Consider the following 27,774-nt stretch of genomic DNA (forward strand, 5'->3'; position numbering starts at 1 on the left):
ATGGCGGCGCGGCGAGGCTGCGGGGGCGCGGGCGCCTCGGAGCGGGGGCCGCCGCCCGTGCTGATCCTCAGCCACTTCTGCCCCAGGCCCTTCGTGTGCTTCGGGGACCTGCGCCCCGGCGCCTCGCGGACGCTGCCGCTGGCCGTGCTCAACCCCAACGCCGAGGCGGCCGCCGTGACGCTGCCCCGCGGGCCCGCCGCCGACCGCGGCTTCCACGTCTGGCCGCGCGCCTTTGAGCTGCAGGTGGGTGTGCGGGCCGGGCTGTCACCCCGTCTCCGCGGTCACCCCGCTGCCCTGCCGGGTGGGGTGGGGCCCAGAGAGGAAAACACAGCCGCGGGGGACCTTAGAGGAGGAAGCCAGGTTTCTCCTCTGCCCACTCGGGGGACATCCCGGTCCCCCGTCTCGGGAGGGGGACCGAGGGGCGGGGGGGGGGGGAAGGCGGGGGGCAGCACTGCACCTACGCGCATGCGCGGAGCATCCTTGGGCAGCGTTTCAATAGCTTATTGACTAGATTGAATAGAGCAGCGATTTTCAGCCTTGTTCGTCTCCTGGCACACGTAACTAACTGCTGAAATTCTGCAGCACACCCAAAAATAGAACGTTTGCTAATCGGATCCCCAAAATATATATTTTTTTGCTGATCTGACCAAAAAAAAGAAAAAAAAGGTATATTTGTGATGCATTCACCACCCCGGACCGCTATTGTTGTGTTGGCTGTTGTCTTTTTTTTTTTTTTAATTTCAATTTGACATTCTTAAGACAAGAGAGGTCAGTGCCTCAGACTTAAATTTTTAAAAATTCTTGCGCAACCCCCATGAGAAGTCGCCGACCTGGAGAGGCTGTTGTTCGGAGACTTTTAGGCATCGCGGATAGAGGGCGCTTCTCATCAGCACCCCGTTCTGTCCGCGCGCTTTTTAAGGATGCGCAGAGGAGGGCTCGGGTCCGAGCATCCTTCTGTTGCTTCCTGCCAGTCATCTTCGTGCGCGTCTCAGTGGCCGTGCGTGTTGGGGGGCGCTGACCCCACGTGAAGTCAGGGTCCCTGCCTTTTCTCAGTGAAACGGGGAGCTTGCGGGGAAAGGGCTGCGGGAGAGGAACGGCAGCGCGGTTTTGGCGTCCTTGTCCTCTGGGAGGTGCGGCGGGTGTTGGGGCGGGTGGCCCTGCTGGGGTTTTCAGGGTGCATGCATCAGGTGTCATCTCATGGGCGTGGTTTGCAGTGATCTCCCCCGTGGCTCTTCTGCATGGCGTTGGCCACCCGAACCACAGAACGCCAGTTCTTTTTTATTTTTATTTTTTATTTATTTATTTTTTAAAATTTCTTTATTGATTAAGGTATTACCTATGTGTCCTTATCCCCCCATTACCCCCCAGCTGCCCCCCCCCCCACTCATGCCCTCACTCCCTGGTGTCTGTGTCCATTGGTCAGGCGTATATGCATGCATACAAGTCCTTTGGTTGATCTCTCTCCCTGACCCCCACCCTCCCCTGTTTTCTGTCTGAGGTTTGACAGTCTGATCGCTGCTTCCCTGTCTCTGGATCTGTTTTTGTTCATCAGTTTAGTTCTTTAGGCCATGGCGGCCAGGCCTTTCCATTCGGAGGGGTGTGTCTCTGAATGTGTGAGCACAGAGCTGAGAGGCTCACCCGCGCTTCCCAAGGGCTTCAGCAGGGGAGGCCCCCCCCCCAGGCTGTGAAATGAGGTCGCCCCCCTGAGTGTCAACAGGGGTTCTGCCACTGGGGCCCCGCCCTCCCCTCCAGTTCTCTGGGGGATCCTAGGTCCATAGTTTCCTACCTGCATAAGAATTCCTTTTTATGTGGAACCAACTTTTTTTTTTTTTTTTGCTTGTTTTAGGATGTACTGTTTTGTCGAGTTCATTGTTTTGTGTGTGTTTTTAACCAGGTGTTTCTGATGTTTGACAGTTTCCGCTTGAAAACAACTTGCGCTTTTTTTTGTTTTTGCCCTGAACAACCGCAGGCACGGAGCCCCTTCCGTCCGGGCAGGGTTTCAGGCTGTGTGCGGGGCGTAGATGCCCAATTCGGGACCCCGGGGTCGGGCTGCCTGGGCCCTGGTTCCTGAGAGCCTGCCTGAAACACAGGCAGCAGGAGGCGGGAAGCGTCCTGGCCTGGTCACCTGGCCGGTAAGGGGAGGGGAGGGTGGCAGTACTTCTTCCCGGCCTGCGAGGACGGAAGGTGTTCCCGGAGACGCCGGGACTGTGCCTGGCACGTGGTGGTTAACAAGTGTCAGTAGTCGCGAGGCTGCGCTCACAGACACTCGAGGGAAAGGGAGTTTCGTTGATTCTTTTCAAAATTTTTTGGGCAAAAGTCTTAATAATGCAACTTCTTCTATATTCGAACTGGAAGTAGTATGCATATCCTAAAGAAGCAGAAATATGTGATTTAAATTTAAAAACCCCGGATAATGAAACATGATTTGGAGACTGTGGCATTGCTTTATTGACAATTAAGATCTTGTTACAAGTTCATTTTATTGTGAACCTCGTTATTGCTAGTAGCTTTTTTCCTTGTACTAAAAGGAGATAGGTTGGGAAAGTATATTTGACTTGAGTGTTGCTGTGGTGTAGAGTGTTGGTGAGTAACGGTTACTCATCTTGCCCTGTAGTCTGAGTCGTTCATAATATGTATTGGTTGTTACGCGTAGTCTGCTGTTACAGTAATCTAAAATGATTCTTTCGATTACAGCCGAAGGAAAAAATTGTTATTTCTGTTAACTGGACGCCAGTAAAAGAAGGCCGAGTAAGAGAGATCCTGACATTTCTTGTGAATGATATTCTGAAACATGAAGTTATAGTACTGGGAAATGCAGAAGAGGCAAGAAAGAAAAAGGTGATAACTTTTAATCATTCTGCGATTTACTCTAAGAAAGTGATAACGTGTAAAAATTACTTTGATAACACTCTTGTTGAGGTGAGGAACATACATAAGTTTTCTTATTAAAGGTAATGTCCAGTAGCCATCAACTGAATTTGTATGTTTTGCTTATTTTTGCAGAGGAGTCTTTGGGATACCATTAAAAAGAAGAAAGTTTCAAGCCGTAAGAAAAGGATTTCGAATATTCAGAATGTTAATCAAACGTTTAGTGTTCCCCCCAAAGCTGACAGAGTCAGGAGCCCCCTACAAGCTTGTGAAAATTTGGCTGGGCATGAAGGCTGTTCCCCAGCAGAAAACGATTCTCTAATCCTCCAAGAGAATAAAATACCCATTTCACCAATTAGCCCCACTTTCGGAGAATGCCACGGGGACACGTGCTTGCCCCGCTGTGTCCGTCGATCCACCGCCTACACATCTCTCCATTCCCCTGAGAACGGGCAGCTATGGACGTTGGAAGGTGCCCGCATGCGCCAAGAGTTCAATGAGAAAGTCATGACGGAAACTTCCTTTGGCTCCTTGACTGGTGTCAACGGCCACATTGAAGAGAGCGGTACACATATCCTCACCCCAAACTGTTCTTCAACTCTGAACGGTACCCAGAGCCACGGGGATTTTCTAAGTCCCGATTCCTTTGTAAAGGGTAGCCACAGAGCTAGCAATAAACTAGAGTCAGTGACGTGCGTTTCACCAGACATGTTTCTGAAGGATGATTCGAGGCCCAGGCCTTTGGAATCAAACACTATACATGAAATTTATCAGACAATTTTAAGTCCCGATTCCTTCCTTAAGGATAATTATGGACTAAGTCAGAAGCTAGAATCAGAGTCAGTGAATCCATTTGTGTCCCCAAATCAATTTGTCAAAGATAATATGCCATATTTATCTCAACACACTTGTAAACCATCACCGCTACCCAAGGAAGATTCTCAGGCCCCACCGCCCCCTCCGGGGCAGAGGAAAAACGAAGTTTTCCCGTTTATCCCTGGAAGCCAGGGTTCGAACTCTCCCGGGGCTGTTTTTGAAGAACCCGCGGCTTTGGAAGCGGTGCCCGCCGGTTCCAGTGTCACGGAACAAGAGCAGCCCGGGTTCCCCGCGGCTCGAGATGCTGCCGGGCGGGGCCCCAGCGCGCAGCCTCAGCGACGCCCCGTCCTCTCGGCCACTGTCACTAAACCGAAGCCCCCGGGCCCCAGAGGGCACAGCTCCCAGACGAGCCACCCGAAGGCCCGGCGGTGCCTCCGCAGCGCAGTAGGCACGCGTGCAGACCCAGCAGACGACCCAGCGGAGGGAGATGCTTTTCGTTCTCACCTCCCCGTTATAGACCCAGCGGGCAGCAGCTCTGAGGGGAGCAGAGAAACAGCCCCTTCCTCCGAGACGGCCTTGGTGGCTCGGAAAAGGAAGAGCGGAGGCGGCGGCGAGGACGCCAGCGGGGCGATCGCCGGTACAGGGCCCACGGAGGAACGAGAAAGCAAAAGAACCCATTTTTCTCCTGTGGAGCCCAGGACCTCCACGGCTAAAAAAACAAAAATGCCGGTGACCCCCGCCTCACAGCGCTGTGGCGGCAGAGGGCGGTCACACCCGAAGCAGAAAGCCGGTGAGTTGTCCATAAAAACCTGTTTCCTCCCAACGGCCACGTTTGCTGCTGCTGTTGGTGTCACACACTGGCTGCTGCTGAGCCTGAGTCAACCTGCACGCGGCGGCTCCCCATCTGCTTGGGCGGGGGGGGGGGGGGACAGGACAAGACGGGGCCACGCCCTCCTGAAAGCATCCCCCGCTCCAGTCGCCCTCTCTCCGACCCCAGCATGTTTCTAGAAACCCGGCTCCAGCACCCTCCTACCCTCCACACCTGAGTCCTTTCACCCACCGCTGCCCCAGCCCCCACCTCCGCCTGCCTCCGCTTTCTCCTGACTCAGCGTGGACGCCATCACTCGTTACACACACGGCTTCCCCTCGCTGTGCTGGGCTAGAAAACCCCAGTCCCAGTCCGACCCGATGCCTGAACCCTGCTGGTGGGTCCCTCGATGCGTGACCTCTGCCCTGTCCGGGTGGCCCAGCTCGGGGGAGCACCATACCCTTCACCAGAAGGTGGAGGGCACATACTCAGTCCCGTCAGGGCACATACCCGGGTTGTGGGTTTGATTTCTGGTTGGGTCACCAATGGGAGGTAACCCATGGGTGTTTCTCATATCGATGTTTCTCTCTCTCTCTCCCCCACTTCCTCTCTCTCTTTCCTCCCTCCCTCCTTCCCTTCTTCCCTCCTTTCCTTTCTCTTTAAAATCAACAAACACATCTTCATGTGAGGATTTCAAATAATAAGTCAATTCGTGACCTCTGACCTCAAGGAAGCCCTTAAGTCTTCTCTGCTCGGCTCCACTTTCCTGGTTTGTGACTCTGTCCCTTTGCTGCAGGCTGCCGCCACCTCCCTTCTCCTCCTGAGACCGCTGCCGCCTCCCTCCCTGCCCCTCTGTGAGGACCCAGTGGTTGGACTGTCCCCTCTCACCTGTCTCCACGGCTTCTCCGTTAATCGGTCTCATCGTGGCTGACGTGGCCCCTCGGCAGCTTCCTGTTCGCTTTGGGTCTCTAGTCTTGACCCCTTGCCTCTGCCTCCCAAACAAGCGGGAGCCGCTCGCGTCCGCTGTGGGTGCGATGGCCCCGCCGAGGCGCAGCGCGGCCCGGCGCGTCCTGGCCGCCCCCTGCTCGCTGCACGGACAGGCTCGTGGAGAAGCCACGTCTGACTGTGAAACACGCATTCAGGGATTTCATGTCACTTTTAATGCTCTCATTCTGCTTTGTAATTTATTTTAGATTCTTTAGCATTCAAAACTCCTAACTCTAAAACACACAGACGGACACCACGCGTGGTTCCTGTGGCCCAGGCTAGTTTGACCTTCATAAAACGCTTGAAAACAGGCAAGTGTCTGTGGGCTTCACAGTCTGTGGGAAACGGACCTTGAATGGAGCAGGAATTGTGTTTCCATGGAAATGGATTGAAGTGTGTGTTGAACGAGAGCCCGGACGGAAGAACCGGGCAAGGGTGTGTGTTCAGGAGCAATGAGGGCGCTTTCTCAGACTCATGAGCCAGCTCCTGGGAGTCGGGGTTGTCACATCGGCGGGGGCTGCCTCCCTCTCCCTTGTACTTGGGCTGCGTTTCCTACCCCAGGGCTCCCCACCGTCTCCTCGAGCAGGGAGAGAAACCCTTTTCTGTGCGCGGGCGCCGTTGCTAGTCCAGGTCCTCTGTTGCTGTGTGTCCTGTGACGATTTAAAGGAAAAGGTCTCATGCCCTGACCCCTTGTGCCGTCAGACATCCCTAGACACCCGATGCCATTCGCCGCGAAGAACATGTTTTACGACGAGCGCTGGAAGGAGAAGCAGCAGCAGGGCCTCACGTGGTGGCTGAACTTCATCCTGACGCCCGACGACCTCGCCGTGAAGACACAGGTCTCGGAAGGTAAACGCCCGTCCTCGCGGCAGTGAAACAGCACCGTTCCCACAGAGAGGGGCCGACGTGGACTTTGCCTTTTTAACGACACGTTTTATTATAGTAACGGCACGCTTCAGTCATTTATTGACAGAAACGCTGAAGATGGTGTCGGAGAGTTTTTAGGGAATTCTGGGCTGAATGTACCGAACTTGACGTTTTCTTGTCATCCTTACACACGAGCCAGGGCAATTTGCAGGTGGGGTATCCTGATGCCCAGTCAGTCAGCAACAGGGGGACGCGGCACGCAGAGCCGTCCGCAGGAACGGAGCCCAGAGGGACCTGAGCGGCTTGCGTGGCCTCATCACGGAGGCACGTTGTCTCCACCTTCTTCACGTACGGGATCTTGACGTTAAAGGACTTGGGTTAGACCAGTGGTCGGCAAACTCCTGAGTCCACAGAGCCAAATATCAACAGTGCAATGATTGACATTTCTTTGGAGAGGCACATTTTTTAAACTTAAACTTCTTCTAACGCCACTTCTTCAACATAGACTCGCCCAGGCCGCGGTATTTTGTGGGAGAGCCACACTCAAGGGGCCAAAGAGCCGCGTGTGGCTCGCGAGCCGCAGTTTGCCGACCACTGGGTTAGACAATCTCCAAAGCCACTTTTCTTTTCTTCCAAAGTAAACAAAGCCTGTAACGTTCGTTCCCTTCTTGAAAGAAAACGTGTTTGATAAAAATGCAAATCGCATTTCAAAATGGAATTGGTTTAAAAAACCGCACTCCTTAGGGGAGCGTGTCTGTAACTTACAAAGAGGGCGGAGGCAGAGAAACCAGCCAGCGGGCTCTCCCCCTGGTGTGGGTTCGAGCAGACAGTGTTTGGAGGGGGTGATGGGGGGGGGGTTGGGAGGAGGGGCTAGGCTTGGCATGGCATGCCTTTGGCGGGTGGAGCCTCAGGTTGCGGTGGAGACGGGCCTCCTGGCCTTGGTTTTGAGATGGAAGAGAGGAGCGCGCGTGGCAGGGCGTGGGTGACGGCGCTCCTTGCTGGGTGCGAGGGTGCGTGAGCATCTATTGACCAGGCCCTCCTCTCGTTTCCTCCCAGTGAACGCCGCCACGCTGCTCCTGGGCGCGGAGAGTCACCATAAGCGGAGCGTGCCCCGAGCTCCCTCCAAGGAGGAAGTGTCGCTGCGGGCGTACACGGCCCGGCGCCGGCTCAATCACTTGCGTCACGCAGCCTGCCGCTTGTTCACCTCCGCGAGCATGGTGAAGGCCATTAAAAAGCTCGAGGGGGAGATCACCGCGCGGCGGCTGGCGGTCCGCAGAGACAGGCACCTCTGGAAGGACGTGGGTACGCGTGGTCGCAGCCTGGCGACTCCCTAACCACGGGGACTGTGGCTTCAGGGTTCACCGTGGACGTGCCTGGCTTTGCGGCCTGCCGGCTCGCAGGTTTAGGTGCCGTCCCGTGTATTGGAGCGCAAGTTCGTTTATTTACAGTCACTCCATACGCGTGGCCGCCCTCCTGCCCGCCGTCCTGCCCGCCGTCCTGCCCGCCGTCCTCCGGGAAGGCTGGTGACCGGTCTGAGCGGCGCTGTGCTTCGTTTCAGGAGAGCGGCAGAAGGTCCTCGGCTGGCTGCTGTGCTACAACCCTCTGTGGCTGCGCATCGGGCTGGAGGTGAGGACGCCCCTCGCCGCTCTTGACAAACGGGCTTTTAGGAGACGCTGACGGTCCAATGCGGCTTCCCTCACGAAAGCATTCCGTGAGCTTTCCTTCCCGTTGAAAATCAAAGCGCCCAGGAGGGAGGGGACCAGGCCAGGGCAGACCATCGCCACTTCCTTCCATAGTCACTTTCCTGTTCGCTCCTGAAACACACATAACGCGGTGCTACATAGAGTGACAAGTCGCGTAAGCTCCTTTTTGACCAAACTAGGCTGTTTTAAGTCCACTTTCAAGTTGAAACCTGATGACACCATTGAGGACTGTGCTCCTGTTTCCACTTCTCCGATGACACAGCGTGGTGTGAGGTGGCCTGAGTGCCAGCACCTGGCCGGGCTCTGACCCTCCCCCGGTCTGATGCAGCGGGACCCTCTGAACACCGTGCGTAACGGTGGCATCAGAACTTGAGGTTTCCCCGTTGTCCAAGGCTCAGTCGTGTTGAGAATGTGGAAACCGGTGGAGTTAGAGACGTTTCGCCCTGTGTGCAGAGGGGGCGTGGCAGCTACGGGTCCCTTCCCTCCTCCTCGGGCCGGAGAGCGTGGCCGGCCCTGTGATCGAAGACGGCCGTCCACCTTCCCGTTCAGCCCCGTGGCCGCTCAGAGGTGCCGGTCCTGACTGCGGCTCTCGTTCCCTTCCAGACAGTGTTTGGAGAGCTCATCGCTTTGGAAGACAACAGTGATGTCACGGGGTTGGCTGTGTTTATTCTGAACCGCTTCCTGTGGAACCCTGATATCGCCGCCGAGTACAGGCACCCCTCGGTCCCCCACCTGTACAGAGACGGTGAGCAGTTCGGCCTCCGCCGCCTTCTCTCCATCCAGCTGTGCGTAGAGATGGCGGCTTCTCGTTCTTCCTGCCTTTGAAGTCACCTGCTGGAGAAACAGCATCAGCAGGGTCCCCTTCCCACCGCACCCCCCATTCCCCGCGTGTCCTCCACCTGTAGTTCCTTCTGCCTCTCTGCGTCCTCTCCCCCCCTCCCCCTACGTGGGCTGTAGCCTGTGGAGGTCGTATCTGCTTGAGTTTTTTTTTTTTTTTTAATATGCTCTTTCATTTTTTTATATATATATATATATTATTGATTTTTTACAGAGAGGAAGGGAGAGGGATAGAGCGTTAGAAACATCGATGAGAGAGAAACATTGATCAGCTGCCTCCTGCACACCCCCTACTGGGGATGTGCCCGCAACCAAGGTACATGCCCTTGACCGGAATCAAACTCAGAACCCTTCAGTCCACAGGCCGACGCTCTACCCACTGAGCCACACCGGCTAGGGCTCTGCTTGAGGTTCTGTTGTGCACATGCACCGGGGCTGGTGCTGGGTAGCACGGGTGTTCCCTGGGACTCGTGGAGGGAGGGGACTGAAGTCTTGGGTGCCTTGGCGCCTCTGCCGCGTGCCTGCCTTGGAAACACTGCCCGCCCCTGCCCCACGGCGGCAGTCGGTGCGTCCCGTCGGGCAGAGCCTGTGAGAGGCCCGTCACGTTTCGTGTGTCCTTCCTGCCACTCACACATCGTCATCACGTTTACGGGGCACTGCTCTGCCCGGTTCACCTGCCGCGCTCGCTGTGCTGTCCTGCAGGCCACGAGGAAGCCCTGTCTGCCTTCACGCTGAAGAAGTTCCTGCTGTTGGTTTGCTTCCTGGATCACGCGAAGCTCTCCCGGCTCATCGACCACGACCCCTGTCTCTTCTGCAAAGACGCGGAGTTCAAGGTGCGGTTCCCGTCTTGTTGGTGGTGCTGCCCGGTCCACACCTGCGGCTCGGGCTTGCCCTGTCGCACGTTTTCTCCGTAGAAAAGTGAGTTTCTCAAGGAGTGGGGCTGGGCTGGGGCAGAGGCGTGTCCAGCGAGTCCTCCCAGCGGCTCCCCTCCGTCTGTGGGTTGACCTGAGCCTCGCCAGCTGGCTCTGAGCCTGGAGATGAGCAGACGGGGCTTCCCGGGCCCCTGCTTGTGGGAAGGGCTTTCCTAACGGGCGCATCAGCCCACCCCTGCTCGTTCGTAGAGAGTGTTGTCAGTCTGAGCCGGTTTCTGAACGGTTACTGCATGGAATGGTGTAGGCAGGGGTGGGCAAACATTTTGACTCGAGGGCCACCATGGGTTCTTAAACTGGACCGGAGGGCCGGAACAAAAGCATGGATGGAGTGTTTGTGTGAACTAATATAAATTCAAAGTAAAGGAGCGGAGGGGAGAGCAAGAGAACCGGATAGAACAGCCGGATCCGGCCCGCGGGCCGTAGTTTGCCCACGGCTGGTGTAGGCAGTGCGGAGTCTAATGCCTGCCCTGGGCCCCCACAGGCTAGCAGAGACATCCTGCTGGCCTTCTCGCGAAGCTTCCTCAGCGGGGAAGGCGACCTGTCCCGCCACCTGAGCTGGCTGGGGCTGCCCGTCAGCCACGTCCAGACGCCCCTGGACGAGTTTGACTTCGCCGTCACGAACCTGGCCGTGGACCTGCAGTGCGGGGTGCGCCTTGTGTGAGTATGAAACGTGGAATTGGTCTACTTCGGGATTGACCGGAATGTTCTGAAAAGCACTTTCTTCTGTATTTGCACAGTCTTCCTTGCTTTTTCATGTTTGGAAAGGAATTTAGGGTTAAAAAATGGGAATAAGTATCTGTAACACTTTCAGGGAAATGGGGTCCGTTTTAGGCCCAGACATCACCTCCTGTCCACAGTGTCCCCCTGTGGCACGTGACGGGTGTGAGTCGGAACCACCGGTGCCTAGAACGGGTTGGGGGAAGCCTCCGATGTCGGGGTACCTGTCTGCAGTGGTTGCACAAGTGGGACAGGTTTTACACACTAGAATTAGGGTACAGCTCGGGGTCTGGAGTCAGATCGCACCATCGTTCCTCCGTATCAAACTGGCAGCTTCAGCACCTTCAGCTGTGGCCTGAGACCTGTGAGCACCCCGCTCCTGTGTGGGAAGGCGGGCGCGGCCTTCAGCGTGCTGGCTGGAGCGAGGAGTTTCAGGAGGATGTTTTAGAGCAGGGGTGGGCAAACTTTTTGACTCGAGGGCCACCATGGGTTCTTAAACTGGACCGGAGGGCCGGAACAAAAGCATGGATGGAGTGTGTGTGTGAACTAATATAAATTCAAAGTAAAGGAGCGGAGGGGAGAGCAAGAGAACCCTCTGCTCTTTCGGCTCCGCGGGCCGGATAGAACAGCTGAACGGGCCGGATCCGGCCCGCGGGCCGTAGTTTGCCCATGGCTGTTTTAGAGTCTAACTCTTTAACTTGGTGGTGGTGGGGGGTTATGTGGGTGGTAACCATATTTAAATGAGGCTTTTTCCCCTTTCGTTTTTATATCCCACTCCCATCTGGAAATTCTCTCTGTTGGTTAGGCGAGCCATGGAGCTGCTCACGCGGAACTGGGACCTCTCGAAGCAGCTCCGGATCCCCGCCATCAGCCGTCTCCAGAAGATGCACAACGTTGACCTTGCCCTGCAGGCCCTGCGCTCCCGAGGGGTCCCGTTACAGGACGAGCAGGGTAAGCCGGAGCGGCCGCTCCCCGAGGGCCCTGGCCCCCCGCGGTGCTGACGGGGTCTCTCGCCGCAGGAAGCGCGATCCTGGCCAAGGACATTGTGGACAGGCACCGGGAGAAGACGCTGGCGCTGCTGTGGAGGATGGCCCTGGCTTTCCAGGTAGCGCGTCTTTATCAGCTCGTCGCATAGACCGACAGTGGGACCTGTGACTTCTAGCTGCTCTGCTGTCCCCGGAACGGGGCTAATCCTCAGAGCACCCCACCCTCCACCTCACCCCAGGAGAGGAAACCGAAGGGAAAGGCCACGTCCGGGGTGGGAAGTGGACATGAGCTTGGCACCCAGCTTGTGTGGCCCGAACCTGTGGGCGGAACCCCTGCCCTTTCATTGCCTCCATGCGGACGTGTTGGTCTAAAAAACAGACTAGCTTCTGTGGGTTAAAGTGATACGCTATCGAAAGGCATGTTACCCGAGGGACTGAGACAGTCATTTTCTTTTACGTTCCAGGTGGATGTTTCTCTTAATCTAGACGAGTTAAGAGAAGAAATCGACTTTCTGAAGAAAAGCAGGCCTGCGCACTCCCGCCGTGCAGACGCTGTTCGCAGTCAGAGGACGGACCCGAGGCCAAGCGGCTCCTCGGAACAGCGTCCCGAGAGCGTCAGGCTGCTGATGGAGTGGGTGAGGGCCGTCTGTGCCTTCTACGGCACCCAGGTGCGTGCCTCCTCTGTGTGCCCGTCTTCCGGTAAAGCTTGGTGGGACTAACCAGAAGGGGAGGTGGACGTAGGCCTGAGCATCTCTGCTTCTCCGGGGCCGTGACCCTTGCGCTCGCCCCGCAGGTGGAGAACTTCACCGTGTCCTTCTCGGACGGCCGCGTGCTGTGCTACCTGATCCACCACTACCACCCCCGCTGCGTGCCGCTGGACGCCATTCGCCAGCGCACCTCGCAGACCGTGGAGTGCGCGCAGTCCGGCTCCGTGGTCCTCAACTCCTCGTCCGAGTCGGAGGAGAGCTGCCTGGACCTGTCTCTCCAGGCCCTGGAGCTCGGTCAGTCCGGCTTGTCAGTGGGCGTGGCGCGCTGGGCGGGTGGGCGTGGTGTGCTGAGTCGGTGGGCGTGGCACGCTGGGCGGGTGGGCGTGGCATGCTGAGTCGGTGGGCGTGGCGCGCTGGGCGGGTGGGCGTGGCGTGCTGAGTCGGTGGGCGTGGCGCGCTGGGCGGGTGGGCGTGGCGTGCTGGGTCGGTGGGCGTGGCGCGCTGACTGCCAGGCCTGCCTGTTGGCAGAGCCGGCTCATCGCGTTCTTGTCGCGCAGGGAAAGGCCCCGAGCTGCACAGGGAGCTCCTGGAGAACGAGAGGAGGAACTTCCAGCTGCTGAGCTCTGCGGCCAGGGACCTTGGTGGAGTCCCGGCTATGGTCCAGCACTCAGACATGTCCAACACGATTCCGGACGAGAAGGTGCGTGAGGGGAGGGCCTCTTCGCTGAGGACCGGGAGGAAGCGTCCGGAGACGGGGACAGAGGGCCCGGGCACTGTCGTCTCCATCTCGCGCTTCCTCCCAGGTGGTGATCACCTACCTGTCGTTCCTGTGCGCGAGGCTGCTGGACCTCCGCAGGGAAACCCGGGCTGCTCGGCGCATCCAGGCGGCGTGGAGAGGGTACAAGCTGCGAGCAGACCTGCGGCGCCGTCAGGTACACAGGGAGTGCTGATGGGGGGTCGTGTGCAGGAGCTGGGGGTGGCTCTTCTAGCTCCTGGTTTCCTTTGTTCGATGTGCCTTCCCGCCTGCTCACCCCGCCTCCGTCAGCTGCAGGGTGAGTGGGGTAACTTACCTGCCACGTAAATGTGTGAGAGGCAGACGGTTGCCTGACTGGGCCCACCCTCCCTCCTCTGGACTCTCCCCCGTCTCCGGGAGCAGGCGGGTCTGTGCTGTGGGGGCTCATGGCCTGGAGCTGAGGCTCAGGGAGCAGGCGATCTGTGCTGTGGGGGTCAGGGCCTGGAGCTGAGGCTGAGGGAGCCGCTCATTTTGTCTGGGAAGCTCTCCCAGTTGCTCTTCGGTTATTAAAGGGAGCGTTTGGTGTCCATTGCGTTATTTGTCAGGATGTTTAGGACCCAGGGGTAGGGATGTTAGTTCTCATTTCCCTTGTGGCCCCAAAAGGACGAAAAGTTGCAGGAACATAAAATGAGTATTTTCTTGAGCTCTGAACCGTGTGTAGCCTCTGCCTGGGTGTCCCCGTCGTCACCAGGGCCTGTCCTGTCCGCGCGGCGGGGACGCGGGGGCGGCTCTGGCAGCGCCTCTCGTTGGTGCTTGTTCTCTGCACCGTGAGGCTTGCAGCGCGTGGACTCTGTGCTCAGGGGGCCACTTCCTCTCCCTTTGGGTGGATTCTTTTTTCACATTGTAACCAAGCAACGCGACCCTATTCTGTAGAGCATCTTTATTTTAGGGTCTGTCCTCCTTTTTTTTCTTCTTCATACGATGCATCCCTTGTTTGAAAGTTAAGCATGAATTTACTGGCCCACAGTCTGAGAGACATACCGCATTTTAGTGCCTCTGCGTTGACTACTGACGATCTGTGATTATCAACATGGCCGTGACCTTCCTCTTACAGCATTCCCTAGGAGTCTTAGCTTCGTCACGTAACTGTATCTCAAGTCTACCTCTCAGCCACTTCACCATGCCAGGGTGCCGGTCCTCCATCTCTAACTACAAGTGTGTCCCACAGCGAGTGGGGGTGTTGTATTTCCAGGATGAACGTGATTAATATTTAACAAATGATTTTCTTACAAATAATAATTTAGGGTCTCAAGTGATGGTTTAATTCCTTTTATGTTTTGAGGAGCGAGACCAAGCTGCAAGGATCATCCAGGCAGCTGTGCTGGGCTTCCTAACCAGACGGCGCCTGCGGAGGGAGGCTCACGCCGCGCTGGTCGTTCAGAGGTGCTGGCGGAGACTGTGCCGGCGGCGGGAAGTCCTGAGGGTGGAACAGGAGCACGTGGAGAAAGCGCAGAACCAGTCGGCGTTGGTGATTCAGGTCGAGCATCCTGGCGCTTTTGAATTTAGAAAGTTTTAATAACTTTTAAAGGAAGGAAGTGAAATACGATCAACTTTTAAATTACTGTAGTTCAGACTTCTGCATTTTATCTGGTACTTAACTTCGGCAAATGTTTCAGGAGCACTTGAGATCTTGCTTCCTGACGTATGTCATCCGTTTGCCTGAAACTCTTACAAAAATGAAAAAACCAGACGCACTTGCTGAGTGCCTCCCGCCACGTGTAAACGCTGTGTGCAGCCGCAGGCGCTGGTGGGCGGTGCCGCTCTTCTCGGAGGGGGCACCCTGCTCCTGTCGCCTCTGCTGTGTCGTCTTCCTGGAGGTTTCCAGGCCTCCCCTCGGCTGCGCTGGCCTGTGTGCCGGTCATTCCACTCTACGTCCAGTGCGTGGATGCTTCACGTTTTTTTTTTTAATATATTTTATTAATTTTTTACAGCGAGGAAGGGAGAGGGATAGAGAGTTAGAAACATAGATGAGAGAGAAACATCGATCAGCGGCCTCTTGCACACCCCCTACTGGGGATGTGCCCGCAACCAAGGTCCATGCCCTTGACCGGAATCGAACCCGGGACCCTTCAGTCCGCAGGCCGACGCTCCATCCACTGAGCCACACCGGTCAGGGCTGCTTCACATTTTGGTTCTGTATTAATCTGTTGAAGAATATTTGCATTGTGCCCAGTTTTAGGTAATCTCATTAGGGTTGAGGCAAAGATTTGTGAGTTGGCTCTAGCTGTATCAGTGTAGGAACCAAAATACACACAAAAGAGACAGGTATCTTTTTCAAAAATATATTGTTTTAATGTGATGTACTCAGTTTTAAGCAATATGCTTGAAAAATGAATGCATTCGAATGTGTGGAGTACAGAGTTATGGCCCTTACTCTGCGTCCTTCCTTACCTCCTGCAGAGAAATTGGAGAAGGTATTCCGCTAGGAAGCAGTTCCTGAGACTGAGGCATTATTCTGTCGTCCTGCAATCTCGGAGAAGAATGGTCGCCGCCGTCGCTTCTTACAAGCGCTGCCTGTGGGCCGCAGTCACCGTCCAGAGGCACTGGCGTGCGTGTGCGAGGAGGAAGCGGGACCAGCAGCGCTATCGGGCGCTCCGGGCCGCGTGCCTGGTCATCCAGTCTGCGTTCCGGAGGTGGCAGCGCCGGGAGCTGCGGTCCCAGACGCGAGCTGCGGCGACGCTGCAGAGGGCCTTCCGCCAGTGGCGGGCCAGGAAGTGGGCCCGGGAAGAAAGGGCCGCCACCGCCATCCAGGCGTGGTACAGGGCGCTCCGGGAAGCGCGGAGATACGGCCACGTCAGGGCTTGCGCTGTTGTCATCCAGGCACGGTTCCGGGGCTCTCGAGCCCGAAAGCTGTACCAGAGGAAGAAGGCGTCTGTCCTGACGATCCAGCAGCACTGGCGCGCGCACCTGCAGGGGAGGGCGGAGCGCGCCCGCTACCTGCAGGCTCGGGCCGCGGCCCTCCGGCTGCAGGCCGCCTTCAGGGCCGCGAGGGCCCGGGGTCTGCGCAGACGGACTCAGGCGGCCCGCGTGCTGCAGGCACATTGGCGAATGAGACGAGAGAGAGCTCGGTTTCTGAGCCTTAGGAAAATGGTCATCACGTTGCAGGCGCTCGTCAGAAAACAGCAGCAGCTGCAGAGATACAGGAAGGTGAAGAGCGCCACCCTCGTAATTCAGGTTCGCTTTCGAGCCTGCGTTTCAGCGCGGAGAGCTCGGGCGTCTTACCAGGAGACGCGCGCGGCCGCGCTGGTGCTGCAGTCTGCGTACCGCGGGGTGCGGGCCCGGAGGACGTTCCAGCGCGCCCTCACGTCGGTCGTGACAATCCAGTCACACTACCGTGCTTACGCCGCCAGAAGGAGGTTCCTGAGCCTGAAACACGCCGCCGTCCAGGTGCAGGCGGTGGTGAGGATGAAGCAGGCCCGTGCCCGGTACTTACGTTTACGAGCGGCCGCCCTGTTCACCCAGCGGAGGTACCGGGCCCTGAAGACGGCCGCGCCGAGGAGGGACGCGTACAGGCGTGTGCGGGCAGCTTGCATCCGGCTGCAGGCCTTGGCCAGGGGCCACCTGGTCCGCAGGCAGCTGAGGCAGCAGCGGGCAGCCGCCGTCACGCTGCAGTCCTACTTCCGCATGAGGGAGGCGCGGCGGCGCTTCCTGCAAATGCACAGAGCGGCTCTGCTCATCCAGAGTCACTACCGCGCGCGCCAAGCACGGCTCAGCCGGAGGGAGCGCTGGCAAGCGCGCAGGGCAGTCACCCGCCTGCAGGCCGCTTACAGGGGCTACCGAGCCCGCCAGCTCCTCCGGCGGCAGTCCACGGCCGCGCGGACAATCCAGGCCGCTTTCCGAGGCCACAGGGCGAGGGTGCGATTCCAGGCTGTGCTTCGGTCTGCCGTCACGATCCAGAGGTGGTACAGGGCCCGCGTGGCAGTGCGTGACCTGAGAGCCCGGCTTTCCAAGGCGAGGACAGCTGCGCGCTCCCTCCAGGCTGCCTACCGCGGCTGGAAAGTGCGGGCGCAGGTCCGCAGGGAGCAGCAGGCGGCGCGGAAGATTCAGGCCGCGTTCAGAGCGGCCCAGGCCCAGAGGCAGTTTCGACGGCTGCGAGCAGCAGCGCTGGTCCTGCAGCGACGTTGGAGAGCGAGGGCTGCGGGAAGGGGGCAGCGCGTGGCGTACGCGGCGCTTCGGCAGGCGGCGCTGACGCTGCAGGCCGCGTGGAGGGGGAGGACAGCGAGAAGGCAGATCCAGAAGCGACACGCGTGTGCCGCCGTCCTCCAGGCGCACTACAGGACGCACGCCCAGCGCCGGAGGTGGACCGCCCTGAGGGAGGCCGCGCGTCTGATCCAGGCGCGCTATCGGGCTCACAGCCTTGGCAGGAAGCAGCGGCTCTTGTATCTGAAGACCAAGGCGGCCGTGGTGACTCTGCAGTCCGCCTTCCGGAGGAGGAGAGCGAGAAGAGAGCGAGCGCAGGAGCACGGCAGGGCGGCGGCCGTCATCCAGTCCCGGTACAGGGCGTTCAGGGCCAGGAGGCGGTACGTGGCCTGCCGGGCTGCTGCCATCGCCATTCAGAGGTGGTACCGGCACGCGAGAGCCTCCCACCGGCAGCGCGGGGAGCATCTCCATCTGAAGGAGGCAGCGGCCCCCGCCCAGGCTGCGGGTCGGGGCCCGAGAGCCAGGAGGCAGCTGCAGAGCATGCACAGGGCGGCCGTCGCCATCCAGGCCGTGGTGAGGATGCACCAGGCACAAGGGCGTTTCCGCCGGGCGAGAGCGGCGGCCGTCGTCATCCAGGCCGTGGTGAGGATGCACCAGGCACAAGGGCGTTTCCGCCGGGCGAGAGCGGCGGCCGTCGTCATCCAGGGGAGGTACAGGGCCTATCGCCAGGGCAGGGCGCAGCGTGCGCGGTACGTGGCCGTCCTGCGGGCCGTTCGTGTTCTCCAGGCCAGTTGGCGAGGAGCGCGAGTGAGGCGCACCCTGAGGCAGATGCAGAGGGCAGCCGTGCTGATCCAGTCCTGCTACCGCCGGCACCGCGAGCAAACGTCCTTCCTCCGGCTGAAGCGGGCCGCGGGAATGGTGCAGCGCAGGTACCGCGCGGCCAAGGCGGGACGCGTGCAGCTCCGGAGCTACGCCAGCCTGAGGCGCTGCGCGGTCCGCCTGCAGGCTGCGTTCCGGGGCAGGAGGGCCAGGAGGCAGGTGGAGGCCATGCATCTGGCCGCAGCTGTCATTCAGAGGAGGGTCAGGACCCTGCTGCTGAGGAGGAGGTTCCTGGCTCTCCGGAGCGCTGCTGTCTGGGTCCAGAGACGGCATCGTGCCAACGTGCGCGCCAAGCAGTTCCTGCGCTTACGAGAGGCCGTCGTCACCGTCCAGGCCTGGGTCCGAGGTTGGCTGGTGCGGAAAAGGCTGCGCGAGATGCACAGAGCTGCCACCGTGGTCCAGGCCGCGTTCAGGACGCACCGAGCGCAGGCGGGGTACCGGGCCCTGAAACAGGCCTCGGTCCTGATCCAGCGGCGGTACCGAGCCTGCCGAGCGGCGAGGCTGCGGAGAGAAGAGTGTGTCGGGCAGAGGGGTGCCGCCGAGGTCCTGCCGGCCGCACAGGAGGGAGCGAAGGCGGGACGGCGCTTGCAGGAGCAGCACAGAGCCGCTGCGCTCATCCAGAGCGCCTACAGGAGGCACCGGCAGCGTCTCTCCCACCCGCAGCTGCTGGGGGCCCCCTCGGTGACACCGGAGAGACACAGAGCCAACGAGAAAGGGGCGCTCGAGCACCATGCGCTCGCGAAGGCAGCGGCCTGGACGCAGGCGGGTTCTCCGGACCCAGCGGCGGGGCAGCAGCATCAGGCGGCCGTCACGGCTCAGCCACATTTCGGAGGCGTCAGAATGAGGAAGCGTTACCTCCACTTCAGAGTAGCCGTGGTGGAGGTTCAGAGGAGATGTGGAGCGGCTGCAGCAGCGCGAACCCCAGCGGCCCCCAGCCTGCAGTCTTCCTGCAGAGGTTTGCGGGGACACAGGGACCTCGGCCGCAGGCACCGGGCCGCCACCCGCATTCAGGCCTCGCACCGGATGCCCAGGGCCCGCGCCGCCTACCCAGCCAGGAGAAGGGCAGCCGCTGTTCTGCAGAGGCACTGCCGGTCGTACGTCAGAGGGACAGCGCGGGGAAGGCAGTGCTTAGCGGCCCGCAGGTACGTGCCAGCTGCGGAGGCTGCCTGTCCAGGCCCGAGAGGGAGACGGGCGCTGGGAGAGGCCTCCGAGGGTGTGGTGGCCGCCAGCGCTGGGCCCCCTGCACCCCGCTGTGACAGGGCTGGAGCTCAGCAGGACGCTGCCCGGAGCCCAGCGGCCAGGCCGCACTCGGGGGCCGAAGCTTCTGCGGCTGCTCGCTCTCAGGAGGAGGCCGCCGGCAGCATCCCGCCAGCTCTCCGGGGACCGGCCCCACGGACGCTGGGAGCACGGGAGCGTGCCGCCCTGCCGGCCCCGGCCTCCCTCCGCGTGGCCCTGTGTCGGAGCAGGCCTGTCCGGCGGAGGAGGGCTGCGGCTCCTCTGTCCCTGTCCTTCCGGGCTCGGCGGGCCCGGAGGCGGCTCCTGCCGGGGAGGGGAGCGGCGGTGGCCGTGCAGAATCACCACCGCGCCTGTGCGTCCGCGAGGCTCCAGAGGCGAGTGCACTTCCACATCAGGAGCAGCGTCGTCATCATTCAAGCGTGGATGAGGGGGTTTCTACAGAGGCGGAGGTTCCAGAAGGTTAAAGCCAGCACCCTAACAATCCAGGTATTTGGACTTCCATGTCCACCTCCCATTCTCCCAGTGTCTGTGAGGTAGGGGACGAGCGCCCGCCGGGTATGGGGGTACTGGGTTAGGGCCATTTTAATGATCTCCCCAAAGGGCGCGTGTTGGAGAGGGAGCCCCGGGCACCGGGAGGGCCTGAGCCCAGACAGCACAGACGGGGTTGCTGGGGCAGCGGCCCCGCCTTCCCGAAGCGTTTCCGTGGGTCTCATCGCAGCTCTCCCGGAGAACGGGGGAGAGTGGGGCTTCTCTGTTGAGTGACATTCTTCCTGAGTGAAGATTTCAGTTCTTCACAAAAGTAAGTAATTCACAAAAAGTGAGTGAACGAATAAGCATCTCCTGGCGTGCGTCTGTTTCTGTGTTGAGCAGGCTGCGTGGAGGGGCTACAGAGCCAGGCAGCGTGTGCGAGCCGTGCAGGCAGCCTGCAGGATCCAGGCCTGGTTTCGGGGCTGGAAGGCGCGCAAGGGGTACCTGGCTGTGCTGAAGGCTGTGCGAGCCGTGCAAGGCCGCTTCCGGGCCAGGCGGGCCAGAGCACGGTAATGCAGCCCTACTGGGGGCCGGGGCGGGCGGGCGGGCCAGGGCACGGTAATGCAGCCTGCTGGGGGCCGGGCGGGCAGGCGGGCCAGGGCACGGTAATGCAGCCCTGCCGGGGGCCGGGGCGGGCGGGCGGGCGGGCCAGGGCACGGTAATGCAGCCTGCTGGGGGCCGGGGCGGGCGGGCGGGCGGGCCAGGGCACGGTAATGCAGCCTGCTGGGGGCCGGGGCGGGCGGGCGGGCCAGGGCACGGTAATGCAGCCTGCTGGGGGTCGGGGCGGGCGTGTGTGTGTGTGTGTGAGTGTGTGAGTGCACTTGTGTGTGCGTGCGTGTGCATGCACGCATGTGCGCAGTGATGGTTGCTAGAATGTAAGCACAAACTATACTTTTCTTCCACATGTTCTTTTATGACTGCCTTTCACATTCTTTCTCCTCCAGTATTTGTTTGAATAGGGTCGATAAACACTTACTGAATAGATTGATCTGAACGTGCTTTCCAATGACTGCTCTTCAGGTTTCTGAGTGTGAGAGCGTCAGCAGTTACCATCCAGAGGCGGTGGAGAGCCACACTTTCTGGAAGGAGGGCTCGCGAGCACTTCCTGACGATGCAGGTGGGTCTGAACATGCGCACAGCTCGTTTGCAAAGAGCTGCCTCAGGAAACAAAACAAACGATTGTGCTTAAGACCTACCAGGGCGTTATTGTAAACACAGCACCATCCTCAATTCAAACTCTGCTCTTTGTGAGTATTTTTGTTTATATGTTCATGTGCAATTGTAAGAGATTCTCAAACCCAACTTCCAAGTGACTTTCAGAATTAGTCATTTACTTGGGTAAAGTGATAATGGGTGTAGGATTTTGTCTAATAAAAATCACACACTTTAAAAACATACTGTAAACCACAGTTGGTGAACTGCTTGAAATATTTAACATTAAATCTTAAGAATAGTTTCAGTACCTGTGGTCTTTTATTAAAGAAATAAAAATGTTACTTGGAAGTTTTGCTGTTCATGTAATGTCACTATGATTGTACCACTTATTATTACACTACTGCTGTCTGTTGACTTATTTGATCCTCACAATAACCCTGTGAGGTGGTGCTCATTAGCATAAGCATTTCACAGATGAGAAAGTGAGGTCCAGGGAGGCAAGGTGACTTGCCCAAGGCCATTCTGCTAGTGGGTGGGGGGAACGGTGTTGATCTATGTTGTAAGACAAACCTAGGCCCCATTCACTTGGCACTGAGAAGTTCAAGGACGGCCAGGCCCCTGCAGGCAGGAAGCTTCCCCAGAGGCCCGTGTGGGGCTGGGCCTCCGTGGACTCGGGGGAGACAACTCCCCCATTGTCTGACTGAACGCCTCCATCTCCAGCAGTTGTGCCTGGGACACTGGAGCCTTTGAGTTTAATAGTCACACACGCCTCTCCTGATCATTAGCACTTCCAAAGCCTGAACTCGCTGTTACCGGGAACGCTAGTTAAACGAAGTGCCGTGGTTTAGTAAAATGCACAAAGTGTGACGTCACTCCCTGTGCCCTGAGGGATGGATGACACACGTGGGCATATTCGAAAGATGATAAGCGCTTTTGTTAGCTTTTAAAAGTTAACTTGCTAACGTACACAGTTTGACGGTGGGACGTGCAGGAGGAGACATTGGTGGATGTCTTACGAGTCGAGTATCTGGTTACCAATGGGTTCTTCTCCTTCAGACGTCGGAACGCAGCGCCGAAGTCAGGCTCCTCCACTTCGCAGCCGCCGCCCGCTGCCACCTGGCTGCCCTCCGAATCCAGAGAGCGTATCGGCGCCACGCGGCGGTGCGGAGCGCGGAAAGGCACCTGGCTTCCGTCATCTGTATCCAGGTCAGCCCCCTCGCAGTGGCTTCTGGGACGTGTGTTACACACCTTTGATGTTTAATAAGGAATTTCCAAGTGCGCTACGCTAGGTCACATCGCACTGAGCCTTCTGCTGGGTAGCCCAGAGGATGAGTTGGCGGCTTGGGAAGAGGTGGATGTTGTATGGCGCAGGGATACAGCTGCGTCGCATCTCGGAAGTCATTGCACTCATTGACGCTCCTCCCAGCGAAGTCTGGGGCCCGTTTCTCTACACCCTCACCGACACGTGCCTGTCGCGGGTTTCCTGATTTTTGCCATTTTAGTGAGGGGCACATCCTCTCTCGTTTTCCTTTTGGATTAACATTCTTCTGTGTGTTGGGCTTTGGGCATTTTTTTTTTTTTCACGTGGTTTTTCTAGTATGTACTTAGCCAATTTCTTCTGTTGGGCATATGTTTTTATGTCTTATTGGAGTTCTGTATGTGTTCTGGATGGGAACCCCAATCGTATGTACTTACGACATACTTAACATAGACTGACACGTAAACTAGCGCGTGAAGAACGGCACTGCGGAGTGACCCTGCCGCTCGGTGGGATTTACAGAAACCAGGAAGCGACGCCACATGTCCAGGGTTAGACGTAGACGCTCACGCACACCAGCGTGGCCTGCGGTGTGGGGCTTTGCAGCGGGGAAGGGGCCACGATGCCACGGAGAAGGCGGACAGTGGTTTCCAGTGTCCTGTTAGAACTGAAACGTCGGTGTCGCTAGTAATGTGCATGTACCTGTACATTCGTTTGCGTTAAAAACCAAAGTAGCCCGCCGGCGTGGCTCAGTGGTGGAGCGTCGACCTATGAACCAGGAGGTCAGGAGGTCAGGGTTCGATTCCCAGTCAGGGCATGTGCCCGGGTTGTGGGCTCCATCCCCAGTGGGGAGCGTGCAGGAGGCAGCCGATCCATGATTCTCATTCCTGATGTTTCAGTCTCTCCCTGCCTTCCTCTCTGGAATCAATAAAACACACACACACACACACACACACACACACACACACACGCAACCGAAGTAAAATCCTCACATGCTTTAAACAGAGATGGTTCCGGGCAAGGTTGCGGCTGAAGAGGTTTGTGCAGATCTGTCACAGCATCATCGCCATCCAGCACGAAGTTCAAGCGCGTCGGAGGCAGCAGGACGGGGCGGCCGCAGTGATACAGGCCGCTGCACGCCGCTTCCTCCTCCGTAAGAAGCAGGAGCAGTTCCGCCGCGGGATCGTGAGGATCCAGGTGAGTGACGGCAAACGCCGCGGTCGGAGGCCAAGGCTCCGGATTGCAGTTCACTGTGGGAAACCTGACGTTCTGAAAACGGTCGCACACCCTTTAAAAAGCTGCAGTTAGTCCATTAGCCCGTAGACTGTCATCAACGCTGAGCTGCCAGGATTTCCTGCTCAGGTTCCCGGGGGAGTGTGTGTGTCTGATGAAAGGTCGTTCGCGTTTGGAATAGAGTCAGCTGTCAGGTCAGGGAGTGGACTCGCGTTGTGTACAGGAATGTTCACACATTTCTTCGTAGAAAGACCGGGTTAGCTGTTTCGTGGAACCCGCAATGGGGCTTTCGTTGCCAGGTGTCCGCTCCATCGTGTAAACTCACCGAGGATATTTACTTTGTGGCATAAAAGCAGATGCCAGCTCGAAGCATCCTGCGTGCGGCCTTTAACCAACAACCCTTGCCTCCCAGGCGCTGTGGAGGGGCTACGCTCTGAGGAAGAAGAACAATTGTGCCAAAATCAAAGCCATTCGCCGAAGCCTTCAAGCTCTGAGCGGGGAGGTTCGAGAAGAAGACAGGCTGTACAAGAGAACCTCGCTGGCCCTCCACCACCTGCTGACATACAAGCACCTGTCGGCTGTCCTTGAGGCCCTGAAGCACCTGGGTTAGTCAGCGTCCCTGTGCCAACAGGTCTTACCTGGGGTCAGACTCCACGCCCGCCTCCCGGCCCAGGCGCCCCCGGCCCGATGGGCTGGAGCGTCGTGTGGCTGAGTCTCTCCCTTCCAGAGGTGGTCACGCGGCTGTCGCCCCGCTGCTGCGAGGACGTGGCCCGGAGCGGAGCGGTGCAGACGGTGTTCCTCCTGATCCGGAGCTGTAACCGCAGCGTCCCTTGTATGGAGGTCGTCAGCTGCGCCCTGCAGGTGCTGCTCCACGTCGCCAAGGTAGCTCTCCGGCCCGCGGAGCAGATCCCCACGCAGGCCCGCTCCGCAGGGGTCCCGTGCGCTCGTCCCCGGCGTGTGGATGCCCAGTCACGTCCGTGCGTCCGCAGGCGTCTTAGGGGGACAGTGTGGTCTGCCGGCGGGGGCGTTCGGGAAGCGGGCACTTCCTGAGCACTCGCTTAGCGGGCACGGCTTGCTCCCGTGGCGTGAGGCCTCCGGGGGGGCGGGGGGGGGGGCGCAGGTCTGTGCTGTCGCGATGCAGGCAGTGGAGGGAGAGGACAGCTCTTTCCCAGCCCCACCAGTCACGGCTGAGGCACTGCCCTGGTGTTTCCGATGGAGCGGGAGTGGCGCGCACACACACACACACACACACACACACACACAGACACACACACACACAGACACACTCGCACAGACACACACAAACTCATTCACACACACACACTCATTCACACACACTCATTCACACACAGACACACACTCATTCACACACACACAGACACACATTCACACACATACACACTCATTCACACACACACACACACTCATTCACACACACACACCTCTCTCTGTGTCACACACACACACACACACCTCTCTCTCTGTGTGTCACACACACACACACACACGCACCTCTCTCTGTCACACACACACACACACATTCACACACACACACACACACACCTCTCTCTCTGTGTCTCACACACACACACACACACACACCTCTCTCTCTGTGTCACACACACACACACACACACCTCTCTCTCTGTGTCACACACACACACACCTCTCTCTCTCTGTGTGTCACACACACACGCACCTCTCTCTCTGTCACACACACACACACACTCATTCACACACACACACACACACACACACACACACACACACCTCTCTCTCTCTCTCTCTCTCTCTCTCTCTCTCTGTGTCACACACACACACACACACACGCTGGTGCCAGCTGCCTGGGGACCCCGCTCCGCAGCCCCCGCCGGGCCGCCTGCCTCTCTGCTCCCCGCCCTGTCGGGGGTGCAGTCACATCCCTCCCTCAGGCGTCAGGTGAGGTTCTGTGAGTCGGTGTGACGCACAAGTGAGCGCATGGTAACGGAGCCTTTGTGCTGCGGTCCCCCTCCCGCCCGAGCACCCCCTCCCGGGCACTGCGGAGCAGAGGAGGCGCGGAGGCAGGACGTGGAGCTCACACTTTACTTCAAAGCGAGCGCGCCGTCCTCTCGGGCAGCACCTCTCCCCGTGACCAGCGCCCGACATTCCCTTCCCCTGGGAGGTCCCCGGAGGGGCCTGTCGTCACGCTTGTGGCCTGGGTTCGGGCGTTCACGCGCAGAGAGCTGCGCTCGGGCCCCTTCCGGCGGGACCTGCCGGGAGTCGGGCAGGGAGAGCGGGCGCCTGGGAGGGGACTCGGGACAGGGAGCCACGGCCACTCACCAGCCCGCGCACTCGCAGCAACGGCAGGAGCGTGGCTCCGAGCCTCCTCCCTCGGCCCCGTGGTTCCTGCGAACGCCGAGCTCACTGTCCCCTCCCCCCCCCCCCCCCGCCCCTGTCTCCCCAAGTACGAGCGGACGGCGGCCGCCGTGTGCGCCGTGGACGGCTGCGTGGACACGCTGCTGGGCCTCCTGCGGATGTACCGGGAGAAGCCGGGCGACAGGATCGCCGACAAGAGCGGGAGCATCTTCACCAGGACCTGCTGCCTGCTGGCTGTGGTGCTGGAGGCGACCGGCCGAGCCTCGGTGAGTTTACGCTCCCGCCGCAGCCTGGCGGCCGCAGGACGCACGCACTCGGGGAGCCTGTCGGCTGTGGGGGGGGTGGGAAGGGAAGAGGCCCGTGGGGGGGCGGGGGGGCGGGGCAGGTGGTCGGACTCGGCGGGGCTGTGTGACTGGGGGACTCTGAGGACGTGGTAACGGGACACAGTGGGTGTTGAGTACTTGCCCTTTTGCTTGGTGTAGACTTAGGGGTGCAGGGTGGATGGCATATTTGCCCTCTTTATCATCATCTGATAAACCAGGTTACGATTCACCCCAGCCTGACCTCAGAGCCGGGAGCTAGCTGCTCGGCCATGGCGTGTGTTTGCTGTGATCGATTGGCCGGGTGGAAGGGGCGCAGATGGACTGCTTCGTGCTAATGAGTGCGCCTTTTCCTCTCCAGGACGCTCAGAACAGGTCCAAGGTTGCTGACTGTGTGCACAGTGTCTACAGGCTGACAGCTCACAGGCACAGGGCGGACTCGGAGCGAACGCTCCACAGGCCAAGTCAGAACTGCTCCGTGAGCCTTGCCCGTCTTCCGGGAAGTCCCGTCAGGGCCCGGCCGGTGGCACGGTGAGCGGGGTGCGCTCTGCGGCTCCGAGTCCCGGTGCACGCGCATCCTGGCTGCGTGACTCCCAGCGTGCTGGTCTGACCGTGGAGAGGCAGCCTTGGCCGAGAGGGGAGTCTGCACCTGAGGCGGCCACTCGGGAAGCAGTGCCGTCAGGGTGCTGCGGCCGGGGAGTGGGCCTGTGGTTCTGGGGGAGCAGTGCAGAGGTCCCCTGAGGGTCATGAGGTCCAGAGGTCCCCTGAGGGTCACGAGGTCCAGGGCCCATTCAATAGCCTCTAAGCCACGAGAGGGGTGTGGTCACCTTGGGGGCAGAGAAGACACAGACAAGGAAGCCCCCCATGAACCTCAGGGCCCCCGTACCTCCAGAAGTCAGGTCGAGGGGGAGCCAGCCACGGTGCCGGGGACGTGCTAACCGGACAGGAGGTCACCCCGAGGACAGAGGCACCCCCGCCAGGGGAGCTGGTGCCGCCGCTGGGTGTGGCGGGAGGGAGCGCGGGGAGCGGTGAGGTGTGAGAGCCGGGCCAGGAAGTCACGTGGCCGGGAGCAGCTGTGTTGACAGAAGCGGGGGGAGGGGGTCGCTGTTGCCGGAGAAGGACGTGGTTAATGCAAGGCCTCGGTTCTCCCACAGACTCCAGCCGGACTGGGTCTTGAGGAGGGAGAACGTGCAGGAAATCACGACGCCCCTGCAGGCTGTTCAGCTGGTGATGGACACGCTGGGCGTTCCTTACCCGTGACCGGAGCAGCGCGGCGAGCAGGGACAGGACGCTGTAAAGCTAATCATGGCTGGGAACGTGCTTTGATTTTTTTCTAGAACTCCTAAGATCAGATTTTGTATTAAAATTTAAATACTTATACCAATAAAGTTTTTACATTTGTCATTATTTCTTTTAGCGATAGCTCTACGTACGTGATGTTTCTCTCTCTCTCTCTCTCTCTCTCTCTCTCTCCCTCCCTCCCCCGCCTCCCATTCTCTCTGAAAACCAGTGGGAAAAATATCCTGGGTGAGGATTAACAAAAAATAAAGAAGAAGGCTGGCTGGCTGGAAGCTTAAATATGCAATTAAATGATAAGATGTTCATAAAAGGATCCAGGTGTCGGGGTCACCCATGATCCTCTCTGGGTT

General features: G+C 59.0%; 1 protein-coding gene across 1 annotated transcript; it reads left to right on the forward strand.

Annotated features, from left to right (window-relative positions):
- ASPM (assembly factor for spindle microtubules) lies at positions 1 to 27,543 on the forward strand (the record flags this gene model as incomplete). The annotated part of the gene is made up of 26 exons (XM_080651068.1): positions 1 to 243; positions 2,695 to 2,838; positions 3,004 to 4,474; positions 6,182 to 6,328; positions 7,403 to 7,648; positions 7,905 to 7,972; positions 8,653 to 8,794; positions 9,589 to 9,719; positions 10,300 to 10,475; positions 11,341 to 11,486; positions 11,555 to 11,640; positions 11,986 to 12,189; positions 12,315 to 12,561; positions 12,786 to 12,928; positions 13,032 to 13,160; positions 14,304 to 14,498; positions 15,422 to 19,762; positions 20,147 to 20,313; positions 20,825 to 20,921; positions 22,016 to 22,165; positions 23,223 to 23,414; positions 23,863 to 24,055; positions 24,178 to 24,332; positions 25,895 to 26,071; positions 26,487 to 26,656; positions 27,280 to 27,543. The coding sequence occupies 26 exons, from the start codon at positions 1 to 3 to the stop codon at positions 27,383 to 27,385; spliced, it is 9,666 nt and encodes a 3,221-aa protein (XP_080507194.1). The 3' UTR covers positions 27,386 to 27,543.
- Positions 27,544 to 27,774: the final 231 nt, after the last annotated feature.

Source organism: Plecotus auritus (genome assembly GCF_963455305.1).
Source record: "Plecotus auritus genome assembly, chromosome: 14".
NCBI classification, from domain to species: Eukaryota; Metazoa; Chordata; class Mammalia; order Chiroptera; family Vespertilionidae; genus Plecotus; species Plecotus auritus.